A 15060-nucleotide genomic window follows, 5' to 3' on the forward strand; every position below is an offset into this window, starting at 1 on the left:
CAGTAATTGCTGTAATCTCTGAAGGAATTCGTTGGCTTTCCTCAGAAAAGCAATTCTCATAACATTTACCAAAATGAAAATCCTGATTAATTCTGCAGGTTTATAGCTCCCCAGAGGCTGGGGAAAAAACATCTCTTGGCAAGAGAAGCAAACTTTATTCTGGCAGCATAGACAATGCTGCAAACACTAGACATGGAGCTGCACATACTTTCTGGAATTCCAATGCGCCGCATCCCTGGTCTCAGAGACACTCAGCCATGGCCACTGCTCATGCTGCCTCCTGGACCAACGGCTTCCGGCCCCCCCCCCCCCCCCCCCCGCTCCCATTCTCCATGGTGTTCTGGGCAGATGTGGCTTTTGTCAGCCCAGTGTGTCTTCCTTTGGGGAACCACTTCTATGCCATTAAGTGCCATTTAGATAGGTTGTCAACAATCATTAACCCCACCTCTGCCTGTAGGGACGCCCTCCAGGACTAGCCAGTGATGGTAGTATGATCCCTGGAGATAGTGATTGGCTCAAGAGGTTGTATGGAATTCAGAAAGGGCCAAACAGCATTGTTTATTTCTTTTTAGGGTTAATATATGGATAGTGGTAAAGTTTCTCCTGAAGATGCTAAGCTAGAGAATGTGAGTCTGGATTTGTCCTCACAAGGTGTGGAGAACAAAGCCAGGCAGAGAGAGAGAGAGAGAGAGAGAGAGAGAGAGAGAGAGAGAGAGAGAGAGAGAGAGAGAGAGAAATTTTGCCAACAGTAGGCCTGATTCCAGGCCTCCAGACTCTTGAACTTTGAGTCTTGTGAGCTCTCGCTGCATCTCTTTAGGGTTAAGCTTTTTGGAGTTGGGTTCTGTCTCTTGCAACAAAAGCATCTGGACTAACACAGCCGATATTTTGGTTTCTGATGGACCTCAGGAGAAGGTGGAGGTGTGGGGAATGCACTGGAGAGTGAGGCAGGCGTGGTCAAAGAGTTTGTGAGGCAGCTGTCCCTGGGATGTCCAGGTGTCTGTCTCGGGGTCGTAGCAGTCAAAGGAGGCCGAGTCCTCGATGTTGCAGTCCGTGGTCAGCCGCCGGCCCCCTGTCACGTAGAGCTTGCTCCCCATCACTGCGGCCCCGTGGTGCATCCTCCGGTCTTTCATGTCCGCACATTTGACAAATTTGTTGGACTGAGGGTCATAAGCTAGAATCCTCCTTGTGTAACCTGAAAGCCAAGTGGTATATCAGCAAGGTCAGCATTGCTCATTTGGGAGCAGAGGTCAGTGGTCTGGGAATGTGTCTGATCTCTGCCCTCCCCTGACACTGAGGCTGGAATCTGAACCACAGCATGGGATGTTTCGATAACCTGCCCAAGGTTTAGTGTGCAGCAGGGATGGGGTTTGGCCCCTGCATCCCTAACCCCAAGTTAGGGCGGCACATAGCCCGTTTTCATTGGGGAGCAGCCTCCTGGTTCCAGGGACTTTCTCAGTCTCACTGGCTTCTTCCTCCCTCTCACATGCTCTCTCCAGAGCTACAACAATCCAAAGAAGGAAGCTTTGGGAACTCATGGGTCCCCACAACAACCTTATCAGGTGGGCCCTTTGAGGATCTCCATTTTTACAGACGAGCAAACTAAGGCACAATCTGCACTAATAGAAGAGAAATATGCAAATTGACCATACCTCCACAATGCCCACCAGCCAATCAGGAGTGAGCATGCAAATTAACCCAACAAAGCTGGCAGGTTAATTTGCTTACACAGACACAGAGTGGTGGGGCAGAATGCCTGCTATGAGGGGAAGGACAGGGGCGGAGGGAGCTACAGGAGCAGCACTCTGGCCAGAGAAGACTAAAGGCTCAGGCCGGAGTAAAGATTCCAGCCATAGCAAAGATGGAAGGCAGCAGCCAGAGCGAAGGCCTGGGTCCCAGGCCTGAAGGAAAACTGGTGCTGGCAGTCAGGGGAAGGAAGACCTTTTACACAAATCTTCATGCAACAGGCCTCTAGTAGAGTAATAACTTGCCAAAGAGTATACAGTCAGGGAGTGTCAGAGACAGGATGTGAACCCAGATCTGCCCCATCCCCAAACCAGTCCTCTTAGCCATGACACTATACTGTGATTACAGAGGAATGATCCATTAGTAGCTAATATTAACAAGAGCAAACGTGTTTTGAGTATTTGCCACGTGTCTGGGAACATGCCATGTGCTTTCAATACATGAGTATGTTTTATTATCACAACAACTCTGTGAAATAAGGCATTATTTCATTCCTGTTTATAGAAAATGACAGGGAGAAACTTCTGGAGGGGAAAGGAACGTTGTCAAGTTGTCCACACTCCCTCAGCTAGAGGGATGTGATTTTACAAAGACAGTCTTGTAGAAGAACGTCCGTCTATTAGTGACCCTTTTTCCATGGGAGATGCCAAGTTGTACCCAGCCTGGCGATTCTCTGCTCAGACTCACCTCCCACGATGACAATCCGCTCCCCAAGCACCACTGCAGGGGCACACACATTCTTGATCATTCTCGTCTCCATTTTGAACCATGTATTTCTGGAAATGTGATAAACCTGAGGGGGAAATAGAATCATGGCTCTGTATTTTAAAGTGATATTTTTAAAGACAGAAGTAGTAATTAAGCCCCAGGAGTTGTGGCTCAGTTGGTTGAGCATCTTCCCATGCACCAAGAAGTTTAGTTCCCTGTCAGGGCACAGGCCTGGGTGTGGGCTCAGTCCCTAATGGGGTGTGTGTAGGAGGCAACTGAGCAATGATTGATGTTTCTCTCTCTCATCAGTGTTTCTCTCTCCCTCTCCTTTCCTCTCTCTCTTAAAACCAATAAGAACATATTTAACAAAACATGGTCCTCTTTATTTTTTAATTTTTAAAAATACATTTTATTGATTTTTTACAGAGAGGAAGAGAGAGGGATAGAGAGAGAGGTGAAACATCGATGAGAGAGAATCATCGATCAGCTGCCTCTTGCTTGCACGCCCTCCACTGGAGATCTGCCCGCAACCAAGGTACATGCCCCCCTTGACCGGAATCGAACCCGGGACCTTTCAGTCTACAAGCTGATGCTCTATCCACTGAGCCAAACCGGTTTCAGTAACATGGTCCTCTTTAAAAAGTAGTAATAAAAGGGTGAAACAGGAGTGATTTTTTTCACCTTTTCCCAACTTTTAGAATATAGGTATATTACTATCAATAAAAATATAATTAAATAACAGAAAGAAGAATATTATTAGAAATTGGTCTTCATGTGACCCTCCCTGAGATCGGAGGCTGTGTTTCTATAGAGTGGACCAAGAGGTATGCATTGTAACATGTGTTTGCTTACTTTGCTTGGAACAATTTTTTCTTTTAATGAGAAATGGAGCAACTTGGATAGTCATGAAACCAGTGCTTTTTCAGTTACTTTCATTTCTAGCTCATGTTTAAATGTCTGATTGTTCCAGTGTATCTGAGAGGCTCTTAGAGCCAGGAGCAAGTCTGGGGCTAAGTGAGGAAGGCTCTTGGGCAGTTCATGCTTGAGAGTCATCAGAACCATAGACAACATGAAGCACGAGGAAAGGCAAAAAGAGCACAGAGATGGGCTGCACTCTGAAACAGAGCAAATCAGGATCCTCAGACTTGTCTTCCTGGCAATGTTCTCATTTTCAAGTTCAAATATCAAGTGTAAATTAGTTTATTACTGGCAGAATTTAGCACAAGAGAGATAGGATGGGCTTCATATAAGAAAAAAGGAGCAAAAGTATTCATTTATAGAGGAAAATGGGCCAGTATTATTCACTGGAAATTCTTCCTGTGTGAAATATAATTGCCATCATATTAAGGCCTTATTATTTTTTGAAAATCAGTTTACCAAATTTTATCATCACAACCATCCAATGAAGTAAGTGGCATTACTTACCCCCATTTTTCAGATTAGACATTGAGGTTCAGAGAGGTTAAGTGACATTCCCAAAGTCACACAGCTAGAGTGAGAAGAAGAGCTGGCCTGGTTGAGTCCAGAGTCCATGTCCTTCACCTCCACATTCATGGTGGTATCTGATGTACCTTTGTATATATGAATCTTACACAAAATAATTCATAAGTGGATAAAATCTTATTAAAATTAAACTTCCTTCCTCACTCTCTTTCTTCCTTCTTTTCTTTCTCCCCTGTCCATCCCCTGCAGATGACAAGTGTGTGTGTGTGTTTGTGTGCGTGCATGTGAGGAGGGGGGTACACACTCATGCACTTACATGAGGAGAAGGACCAGCCATTTACCTGGATAAGGCGCACAGGGTTCTGCATGATGTCCTCTCCCCCGAAAAGGTAGAGTCTTTGGTCTTTCACAGCGACTGCAGGGTGCAGAACCCCCACTGGCATGCTGGCCACGTTCTCCCAGGCGTTGCAGATGCTGTCATATCTCTCCATGGATCCCAAGACCTCCTGCCCCTCCCCAATCCCCCCGATAGAGAAGATGAAGTTCCTATGGGAGGTGCTTCTGTGGGAGTAGCGAGCCGCCAGCATGGGCTGCCCCAGCCTCCACTGATTGAGTTTCAGGGAGAAGATGTAGACATGGCGACTGGGCTCACTCTTCTCTGTGCCCACGGCCATGCCTCCCAGCACGTAGACGCTGCGGTGCAAGGCAACGGCTGCGGCCTTGTAGAGCCGGGTGGGCAGTTTGGCGAGGCTCCGCCATTGGCCTGTCTGCCTGTGGTACAGCAGAACGTCCCTGGTGGTCTGCTGGTTGTCCTTCCTGCCACCCAAGAGGATGAGGAAGTCTTGGTAAGAGTTCCTTGGGGGCACGTGCCATGGAGGTTGGAGGTCTGGGACACTGGCGGTGCCGTACAAAGAAAACATCTGCCTCCTGGCCATCTCCAAGACGATCTGGCACGCGGGCGAGGACTGGAGGAGGGCATCGTTGGCGATGAAGTGGTGGAAGAAGGCTGGATGGATGTACGGAAGCCTGACGAGCTTGAACAGTTCCTGCATGTATCGCTTCCGGGTCTGGAGGTCATGCCTGACCCAACCCATGAAGGCCTCAAACACCTTTTCCTCCTCCCCACACAGCCCATCATCCCCCAGGTAGTCTCTCAGTTCCAAGGCGCAGAGCTCCTTCAGGTCAGCAGATGCAGCCACCTCTGGGAAGTACGCCAGGGCCACCTCCCTGGCTGACTTCTTGAGGGTCTCGCAGCTGAGGATCTCCGAGAGTCTGATCATGCCCAGGCAGTTGCTGGGGGTCAGCTGGCTCTGCAGGTAGGAGGAGCAGGCCTCAAAGAGCTTGGGATACTGCAGCATGGAGGCAGCCTCCATCAGGGGCAGAACGTTCTCAGCCGTGATGGGCACCTCCCCTGTGTACACATACAGGACGAGCTGCTCCAGGGTCGAGGAGTCAATGCCTCTCAGCTGGACCCTGGCCTCCACGCTCTCCCGGAAGTTGCTGCAGAACATGGCCCGGAAGTAGGGGCTGCTGGAGGCCAGCACGTTTCGGTGGCAGGGGACCTCCCAGGCCCCAGCACAGATGATTACATCAGTCAGGGTTCTGCTTTGTCTTAAGCCATTGAGCTGCCTCAACAAGTCAGAGGAGAAGTCATGGTCCTTGAAGAGCAGCCCATCTGCTGAGTCTTTGTCCATCCTGCAAAGACAGGGAGGAGTCCCAAGAGGGAGCACGTGCTGGAGGGTTTAGCCGTGGCGGCGCGGAGACTTAGAGCATCTGTGCCCACTCACCAGTGTGTGTGGGTATCGCCAGGAATATCGCTTAGTGAAGATTGCAGAGGGAGGCCACCCACACTCCAGACCTCCCAGCAGACACCTCCCTTTTTGGTTATGATTGTTCTGAAAGGGAACAGGCAAATAACATCTTTAGATAATCTGAGGAAAAGCAAGCAAACCAAAACAAGGAAGGCTGTAGGACGTTACTGATTGCCAGGGGCTGGAATGTTAGCCGGAAGCAAAATAACAGCCCGTGCACTTGACCAGTGGAAGTCTGTGAGCCTTTCTCCAGATTCTCGGCCTTCTGTTATTTAGTGAACTCATCTTGCCATCTTTCTGGGGGTTAGTCATTCCCTGAGGTTCTCATTCTGGGGGGTGTGGCCCTCTGGTAACCAGACAGAAACGAGGGATGAAAAGGGACCTTTGCAATACATGTATTGAAACATGACTCCACACATTCGTTAGGATTTTGTTTTAAAGATGGGATAAGTAGAAAGCAGAGCCCCAATAGCACCCTCTTATTGCTCACCGCCTGGCAGGCACTGGGGAAGAGTGAAGTGGTAGAGACATGTACCTTGCTTGGCTGCAGGGAGAGCCCCCGGTGCCTGGTCCGACTGGTCCCGCCGGAGTTTCCACCTCTGGCTCCAAGTGAAACCATAAACCCGGGCCTTTCCTTCAGTTGACAAGTGATTGGTCCTGGGAGAGTTCTGGACTTGTTTATGCTACAGGCGCTTTCACAGTTTTCTAGAGCTTTGCGACAGAACTGTGGGCAGGGAGACGGTGTATACATTCCAGGGCTAAGAATAGCTGCATATGTATTTTCCACTGTGAGGACATGTGACTTTCCAGTTGCCGTTTGCAGCAACCCCGGGGCCAGGAGGGCCGCGCATGCCCACACGCCTTGTTTCCTTGGCAAGTGTTTACATCAGCATAAATAGGTCCGAAGGGACCACTTCTCTCAGAGAAGACTTTGCAGCCTGCTTGGAAGCACCCTGAGTCCCTTGTCCTAAAAGTGCCTGGGAACTCTAGATGTCTGTAAATAGGTTGCCGGGGCCTGGCGTGGTTCCTGATGATGGCTCTGGGCACGTGGAAGGGGGTGGATGGTCACAGGGAAGCCAGAATGTGGGCCGGGGTGCTGCTGGTTTGGTTTCTCTTGCCACCACCGGCATGGCAGGATCATTGGCGAAGGCTGTGATTGCCTCCTCTGGGCTCTGAGAGGATGGGATCCAGGACACAAGCTGTTTTGCGTACGTGATTTGTGTGAAGCATCCCAGGGGTTCCAGCTCTGGGAGACCAAACCTTTGCTGGTCCTCCTGACCCCAGAGGCTTCTGTCTGAGAGTGGTGAGGGCGGCGGTGCTCTGCTGCATCGTGCTGCCTCTCCCAGACGCCAGCGGGTGGCTCTTCGTTATTCTTTTTATAGGTCTGGCTGCTTTTCTGTTTTACTTTTCTTTTTTTTCTCATTTTAGAAAGGCTTGTGCTAGAGGCAGGAGGCAAGGTTTATTGCTCCAGGCTGTTCCAGACTGAGAGAGAAAGAGGGGGTGGGGGGAGAGAGAGATGAAGGTGGGAGAGGGAGAAGCAGCAGCAGAGGGAGATGGGGATGGGTGGGAGGGAGAGAGAGAGAAAGAGGAGAGAGAGAGAGAGAGAGAGAGAGAGAGAGAGAGAGAGAGAGAGAGAGAGAGAGAGAGAGAGAGAGAGAGAGAAGGAGAAAGAGGAGGAGGAGGGAGAGAGGGAGAAAGGGAGGAAGGGAGGGAAGGAAGGAGAGGGGTAAGGAGAAGAAGGGAAGCAGGAAGAGGAGTGTTAGTCATCAAATGTAAGAATCAGAACCAGGACAGAAGGTGATAGAACCACCAGGATGAGTAAAAAGGACCTAGGTCTCTCCTGCCCCCATGTCTAGAGAGTTCTTGATTGGGGATACCAGCAGTGAGTGGCAGGGAAGCTGGTCTTTCTGTCCTTGTTGGTCTTGCTTGGACTATTGAAACATCCTCCCAAGCCAAATTTTCCCTTTGTTCCAAGTTTCTCTCCTTCCAATACACCCACCTGTCCCCACCAGTGCAACCCTGGAGAAGGCAAATCAGAAACTGCCAGTCCCCTACGTCAGGCCCTTCAATGACTCCTGTGTTTGCAGGATGCAGTTCAGACTGTTTAGCAGGAAACAGATTGGTCTCCTAATACTTCCTGCTTAAATTTTTTATGCTAGCTCCATCAGACAACTTGCAGATTCTTGTATGTGTCTGGCCGGTCCTGGTTGGGAAGGCTGGACTGACCTGGCCTGTAGGACACCCCAGGGCAGGACGGAAGGAGTGTCTGTCATTCATAGTTGCATGGATCAGCCCCAAAGAGTCCGTCCAGAAGGTCAATGACTGTCAAGTATATTAACAAGTCATTGGGGCCAGGGGCCTCAGGGCCAGAATTAGGAGCAGAAGACCTGAGCCATGGGGTCAGAGACCTATGGAGATATAACCATTAATTAGAATCCCTTGAGGAAATGGGGCAAGGAGCTGAATGTCCTTATTTATTTTAGGTTCCCATACATTCAGACCCCAGACTCCCAAAGAATCACATAAAGTTAAGACAAAAGACTTCCGCAGTTTCTCTCCTGGCTGACTGTGCTGGGCCTGGATTCCCATGGAAGGGCAGGCTGGTTCAGGTCAGCGGCAGGTGTGACAGCTGCAGGCAAGGAAGCCACCAACATGCTCCACCATGCATGTCCAGGTCCAGTCCTCCTATCGCCATCGGGACAACTTTCACACTGACCAGCGAACCATGGCAATCGGTTCCAGGGAGCTGTGTTTCAAGAACGTGCAGGTCTGCACGTAGAGGGCTGAGAGCCCCTTGAACGCTGGAAGGCTGTTCCTTGTTGTCTTGTGAGTACCTCCCATTCCCATAGTCAGTAGGTGAAGGAGAAAAATGGGGAGCAGACAAATAAGGCCTCAGTGGACTGGATCATTAAAAGCTATAGGAAGGGACTTGCCTCTTGCTATGTACGTGAGTTCCTGCCTTCCGGTGTCTGTATCTGTGTGGCTGGGTGTGTTTTTTGACCAGCTTACACAAAGCTGAGCAAGGACTTTGTACTTCAGACAAGGGCCGAAAGGTGGCCTACTCCTTGATTCTGGTGTTGCCATGACGACCATGCTCTGAGACCTAAAAGCCTCACCCTGCATTCAGTAGGCCAGTATTGCAAATGATAGCACCATGTCTTCATATTTTTCCCCCTAGGGAGGGTAAGGGGAATACAGGCGAACAGAGATAGCAACGGGACTGTCAGTGGGTTGTTGGTATACAACCTGCTGTCAGGCCCCCTTCCTCCCTGAGAACTACATCCTGACCCGATACAGATTAGCTTTCTGGGCTCTAAGTCATCTTGGGAAGAAAAAATAATAATACGATCAAAGATGCATTCTTGCTCTCTCATTTTAACACTGTAGGTCACCAAGAATGATACACGGCTTGGCCTCCCTGGTCCCCAGTAGGTGCTCCTGATGGTGAGGTAGGCCTTTAGGCAGGAATTTCCTCCTTCCAGGTCACTGAGGCATGACTTGGCAATTTTATGCTGGAGTATAGAAGGTGGATGACCTACAGAGAGATGTCTGTTGAGAGGGTGAATTTTACTCCTAGATGTAGCATTAATTAGAATCCCTTGGGGAAATGTGAATTGAGCAAGGTAAGGGTCTAATTAACTAAGGCTCCATCCATCCGTCCATCCATCCATCCATTCACCCACTTATCCGTCCATCCATCCATCCATCCATCCATCCATCCATCCATCCATTGAATAACACAAGGCCCTTTGCCCTTGTGGTACTTACCATAAGGGAAGTAGGGAAATAGACAAATGATTTAAGTGACCTAAATGTTATGAAGGGATGCCTTTCTCAATCTCCGTCATTCCCTTCTCACCCCTGTCCCTCCATGAATTCTAAGTCCTCTAGAAAGAGAACCTTATACATGCATCTTTGGAAAGCTCTCCTATCAGGCTGAGTTTTAGTCATGTGTTTTCGTCTCTCTCTCCTGTATTGCAGCTCCTTGAGGGGGGCAGGAATAAGTCTATACTCCTGCCCTATGTTAGGAAAGGCACAGAGTGGAATTTGTTGACAGATTGACACTGGCCACTATTTGCTTACTTTGCCTTTTCCAAAATTTATATATTTTTGCTAGTGGCTTTGTTTTAAGCTTTTCTGACACCTTTTTAATTTATGTTTTCCAAATGATCAAAAATAAAAGTTAAATATTTTTCGACTTCCTGACAGGTAAGAAGCAGAATCTGAAATATTTTTTACTTCTTTCTCCCTGGTTTTTGTAAAGATAACTCGGAATTTAGGCTCAGTTTGTTGTCATTAAATTATTTTATATACTGTATCTTATCTTTTTTTAAGAATGACTTTTTGCTTTTGCTATTTGCATCATATTTACAACTGTTATTTAAACTTAGCTCCCTACTCTGCTGATTTATATTTTCACAGCCAGTTCTGTTATGCCACCCTTTCTCTTTCTTACGTGCTTAACTCTGACCCATCTTTTTTTTTTTTTTTTTTTTTTTTTTTTTTTAATATATTTTATTGATATTTTACAGGGAGGAGAAAGGGAGAGAGATAGAGAGCCAGAAACGTCGATGAGAGAGAAACATCGACCAGCTGCCTCTTGCACACCCCCTACCGGGGATATGCCCACAACCAATGTACATGCCCTTGACCAGAATTGAACCCAGGACCTTTCAGTCCGCAGACCGACGCTCTACCACTGAGCCAAACCGGTTTCGGCTCTGACCCATCTTTTGATTAACTGGAGTTCCTTCACTCATAATATTTTGTTAGGAAGAATAGGGGAAAGGTGCATTTTTCTGAATCCTTCCTTATCCAAGATTCTCTTTTTTTCCCCTACCATCTACAAACAACAGCGTGGCTAGGTACAATAGTTTAGGGATCAAATTATTTTTTATTATAAACTTCCAATTATAAATAAGTCAAGGGCATGTGATGTACAGAATGGTGACTATAGTTAATAATACTGAATTGTATATTTGAAAGTTGCTAAAGGAGCAGATCCTAAAAGTTCTCATCACCAAAGAAAATGTTACAACTGTAGGGTGATAGATGCTAACTAGGCTTATTGTGGCGACTCCTTAGCAATATATACAACTATCAAATCATATATACAACTATCAAATCATATATACAACTATCAAATCATATATACAACTATCAAATCATATATACAACTATCAAATCATATATACAACTATCAAATCATATATACAACTATCAAATCATGTTTTATATCTAAAACTTACATACAGTAATATGTCAATTATGTCTTAGTTAAGGTAATAAATACATTTTTTTCTTTAAAATTTTCTGAAAATCACCCACATTATTCTGGAAAAACTGCAGTGCTACAGAGAAGTTTAAGAATTGACTGATTTACATCTTTTTAATTCTTAAAATTATTTTTTCTTTTTAAAAATGTATTTTTAGCCAGAATCAGTTTTGCTCAGTGGGTAGAGCGTCAGTCTGTGGACTGGGGTGTGTGTGTGTGTGTGTGTGTGTGTGTGTGTGGGAGTAGGTTTGATTCCGGTCAGGGGCATGTGCATTGGTTGCAGGCACATCCCCGGTGGGGGGTGTGCAGGAGACAGCTGGTCGATGTTTCTCTCTCATCAATGTTTCTAACTCTCTATCCCTCTCCCTTCCTCTCTGTGAAAAAAATCAATAAAATATATTAAAAATATATTTTTTATTGATTTCAGAGAGGGGGAGAGAGAGAGAGAAACATCATTGACCCAAACCAGCTGAGGCAAAATTATTTTTTCCATTAATTAAAAAACATTGCCAGGATATGTCCAGGTATCTGTTCTTTTTAAAAAATTAAAATTTGCCTGTAAAACATAGCTATTGATTTGTTAACTTTGACCTTTACTCAGCCTAAGAAAATTTTCTTCAATTATATCTTTGATTATTACCTTAATTGTAGTTCTCTCTATATATATTTAATTTGGCCTCCTCTTCTAAATCATTATCTCTTTTTAAATATTTACTTGCTTATCCTTTCATCCTGCATTCTAGAACATCATCCCAAATTTACTGTTTACATCATTGGTGTACTTTTTCATGAGGTTAGGTTTCTTTTTTGCTGTTACCAATGCATATTTGAAATGTTACTGCATTTTTATTCCTCTGAAATAATTCCATAACTCATCTTTCTGTCTCAGTTTGATTTATAGGAATTTCTGTTTATTTTATAAAAGTAATGTCTTTTGCCTGGCAGGTGTGCTCAGTGGTTGAGGATCGATCCATGAACAAAGAGGTGCCTGGTTCAATTCCCCATCAGGGCACATGCCTGGGTTGTGGGCTCATCCCTCAGTAGAATGCAGGAGGCAGCTGAATGATGTCCCTCTCTTATCAATGTGTTTCTATCTCTCTATCCCTTTCCCTTCCTCTCTCTCTAAAACTACACATGCACACACACACTCACATCCTATATAATAAACGCCTAATATGCAAATTGTCCCCTCTGGCAGGAGTTTGATCTACCAGTTCAATTGCTCACTATGACATGCGCTGACCACCAGGGGGCGGTGTGGAATGAAGGAAGGCCCCAGCCAGCAGCCAGCAGCAAGAGGGAGCGTGGGGGGAGGAAGGCCCTGATTGGCCCTGATTGCTGGCCAGGCCTGTTACGAATTTTGTTCACCTGGCCTCTAATACAGCATTTGCCAAACTTTCAGACCTAGTGGACCACCACCACTGGTTGGCGACTGCTGCTCGTGTGTTTGTATAATTTTTGAAAAGTTTTCTTCTGGAGTATTTTCCCATAGTCTGGCTCTTTTCTTTATTTATTCATCTTTGTGTGAAAGACTTATGCAGACCCAATGATGGCCAACCACCAGACTGTATAGCATGTATTAGGAACCACTAACTATCCCTTTGGGTGCTATTGAATATCCTTCTTACATCTACAGTTGAAGGGATTGACTGCTTTTCCCACTTCCTAGCTCCATTCCCAGGGATCCTGTGGCATCCATGAAGCTCAGCTCTGCAGAATTAAGGTGTACTTTTCTTCTGTCTCCAATGCATGAAAAACTAACAAATGCCCCTAAGGATCTTCCCCACAGCTTTCTAAACTTGTTTATGATGACTCCATTTTACTCTCAGGATCCACAGTGACTCTGGCAGGGATGCTCCTCAGTCTTCCACATTTCCCCCTGTTGCTTGCTTCAGAGATGCATTCTCTAAAAGGATATGGTAAGACTGTGTGGGGTGCATATGTGTGTATAAAAACTGTACTTCGGCTGCTTCAAAAGGTATCACCCATGTAGTAGAGGATGGCTGGCCAATTTTAAGAGTAGTCTATTATCTTTGAGCAGGAGTGTAGAAGAAATGAACTCTCTCCTTACTGACTTTCCAAGAACTGGATCTTTTCTCTTCCAATGAGGTAAAACATGAATAGGTCACTTGGTATTTCTTCCTAACCAATTGTATCTGCTTCTGATATTGGATTGATTCTCATAATGGGTTATAATCAGTCCTAATTTTCTGAGGTGTGGTGAGTACTCACCTTTCCTTATAAATCATTTTTTTTGGTGAGAAATAAATGCTACTAAGGAGACACTGTATTAGCTTCACACCTTGTTATTGAAGTTCAGTCCTCAGGCCTGCCAGGGATTCAGAGGCCTCTTGGATAAAGGCTTCCCTTGCCATCTCTTTCTTTCTTCTACATCTAAATAATCAAAAGGCAAAAAAAGAAGAAAAAAAAAAAAAGAGTGGGCCAAGGCAAACATGGTTGATTTGGTAACCCCCATTCCTAGGGAAGCGTGCCCAAGTCTCCGGGGCTTTGGGTAAGGAAATAGGAAGTATCCTCTTGTGTTTTCCATTCCAACGGGCAGGCCAGCACAGGCCGTAGCGTTTCAGACATGGGCTGGAGGTTGGGGAGTCTACTATTTAAACTCTTCGTAACACCTAGGGCATTGTCAGTTGTCCAAAGGCCTTGCACAATATGGGTCGTAATTATAGCAACCTGAAACTGCTTTTCCACCCAGGAGAGGTCACATTATTCCTATTGTCACATCCAGAATTTTCTTCAACACAAGTGCCCGGAGGAAAACTTGGTTGGTGGCTCCCAAAGTAGAACGTTATACAATGGAGGTGAGGGAGTGGCAAACCGATTACTGACATTCCAGGTGTCAGTGAATGTTCCACTCTCCAGAAACAGTTGTATAAGAATAGTAACAAGGATGATTTTTTTTTTTTAAATTAAGAGATCCACCAGAGCATACCAACTCATTATTTCATTCCAACATAAAATTATTGACCATCTTCTACACACCTATTGTGTCCCCTGCTCATGGAATGTATTTGGAGAGACACACGAAGACCTCATTTTTATCAGCACATATACAAGTCCTGTCTTCTAACTGAAAAGCTCCTCCTTCCCTATTTAGAGCAGATAATGAATTTGATAACAATGGGGAGGAAAGTACAAGGGAGAAGGAGAAAAAATTGTCCAGGACGTGTCATAGAAAACGTAAATTATGCCGAGAAAGAATATGCCAGTCCTGTGATTATTTTGTCAGATAAGCTACTTGGAGTCTGAGGAGGGGCACCTTAGGTAAATAGAGGAACACCAAACCTGGGATGGTGATGGTGTGTTAAGGTGGTGCACTTCTTTTCTTTTCTTTTTTTAAAAGAATTTTATTGCCGAAACCGGTGTGGCTCAGTGGATAGAGCATTGGCCTGTGGACTGAAAGATCCCAGGTTCGATTCCGGTCAAAGGCATGTACCTTGGTGATGTGTGGGCACATCCCCAGTAGGGGGTGTGCAAGAGGCAGCAGGTCGATGTTTCTCTGTCATCGATGTTTCTAACTCTCTATCCCTCTCTCTTCCTCTCTGTAAAAAAAATCAATAAAATATATTTTTTAAAAAGAAAGAATTTTATTGACTTTTAGAGAGAGAGAGGAATGGAGAAGGATATATCAAGGGAAACAATGTTGAGAGAAAATAATCAACCAGCTGCCTCCTGCATGCCCCCGACTGGGAATCAAGCCTGAAACCTGGGCATGTGCCCTGATCTGGCGTCAAACCAGTGACCTTTCAGTACATAGGACAGTGCCCAGCCAACTGAGCCACACCAGCCAGGGCAGCTGGTGCTTTTCTTAGAACACTGTTTCTGGGCTGTTGAGAGAAGGTCAGACTTGGTGTTGCCCTGAATGGGCAGAGGAAAGGGTGTTGGAGACAAACCTGCTTGCTTCACAGCGGTGCCTGAGGTTGCCCAAGAACCTTTGAAAAACATTTCCTTCCAGTGCATCACACAGGGGCTCAGATGTTCTGGTTTAGGTGGAACAGACCTTTCCCACTGGACATTTTCCCGTGAACGTTCTGCCTGTGGTCAATCCCCAGGCTGTGTTCC

At 46.1% G+C, this 15060-nt stretch overlaps 1 protein-coding gene across 5 annotated transcripts; it reads right to left on the bottom strand.

The window, feature by feature from the left end:
- Positions 1-742: 742 nt before the first annotated feature.
- Positions 743-6677, bottom strand: KLHL38 (kelch like family member 38). 5 transcript variants are annotated; one of them, XM_036437206.2, is made up of 5 exons: positions 6241-6670; positions 5682-6051; positions 4236-5589; positions 2431-2536; positions 743-1192 (listed from the first exon to the last, which is right to left on the bottom strand). In XM_036437206.2, the coding sequence occupies exons 3-5, from the start codon at positions 5586-5588 to the stop codon at positions 903-905; spliced, it is 1749 nt and encodes a 582-aa protein (XP_036293099.1). In that variant the 5' UTR covers position 5589; positions 5682-6051; positions 6241-6670; the 3' UTR covers positions 743-902. The 5 variants fall into 5 exon arrangements, with proteins under 5 accessions (XP_036293099.1, XP_036293098.1, XP_036293097.1 ...); XM_036437205.2 differs by having other exon boundaries at positions 4236-5789; XM_036437204.2 differs by having other exon boundaries at positions 4236-5825.
- Between the last annotated feature and the right edge of the window lie 8383 nt (positions 6678-15060).

Source organism: Pipistrellus kuhlii, unplaced genomic scaffold (assembly GCF_014108245.1).
Source record: "Pipistrellus kuhlii isolate mPipKuh1 unplaced genomic scaffold, mPipKuh1.p scaffold_m20_p_14, whole genome shotgun sequence".
NCBI classification, from domain to species: Eukaryota; Metazoa; Chordata; class Mammalia; order Chiroptera; family Vespertilionidae; genus Pipistrellus; species Pipistrellus kuhlii.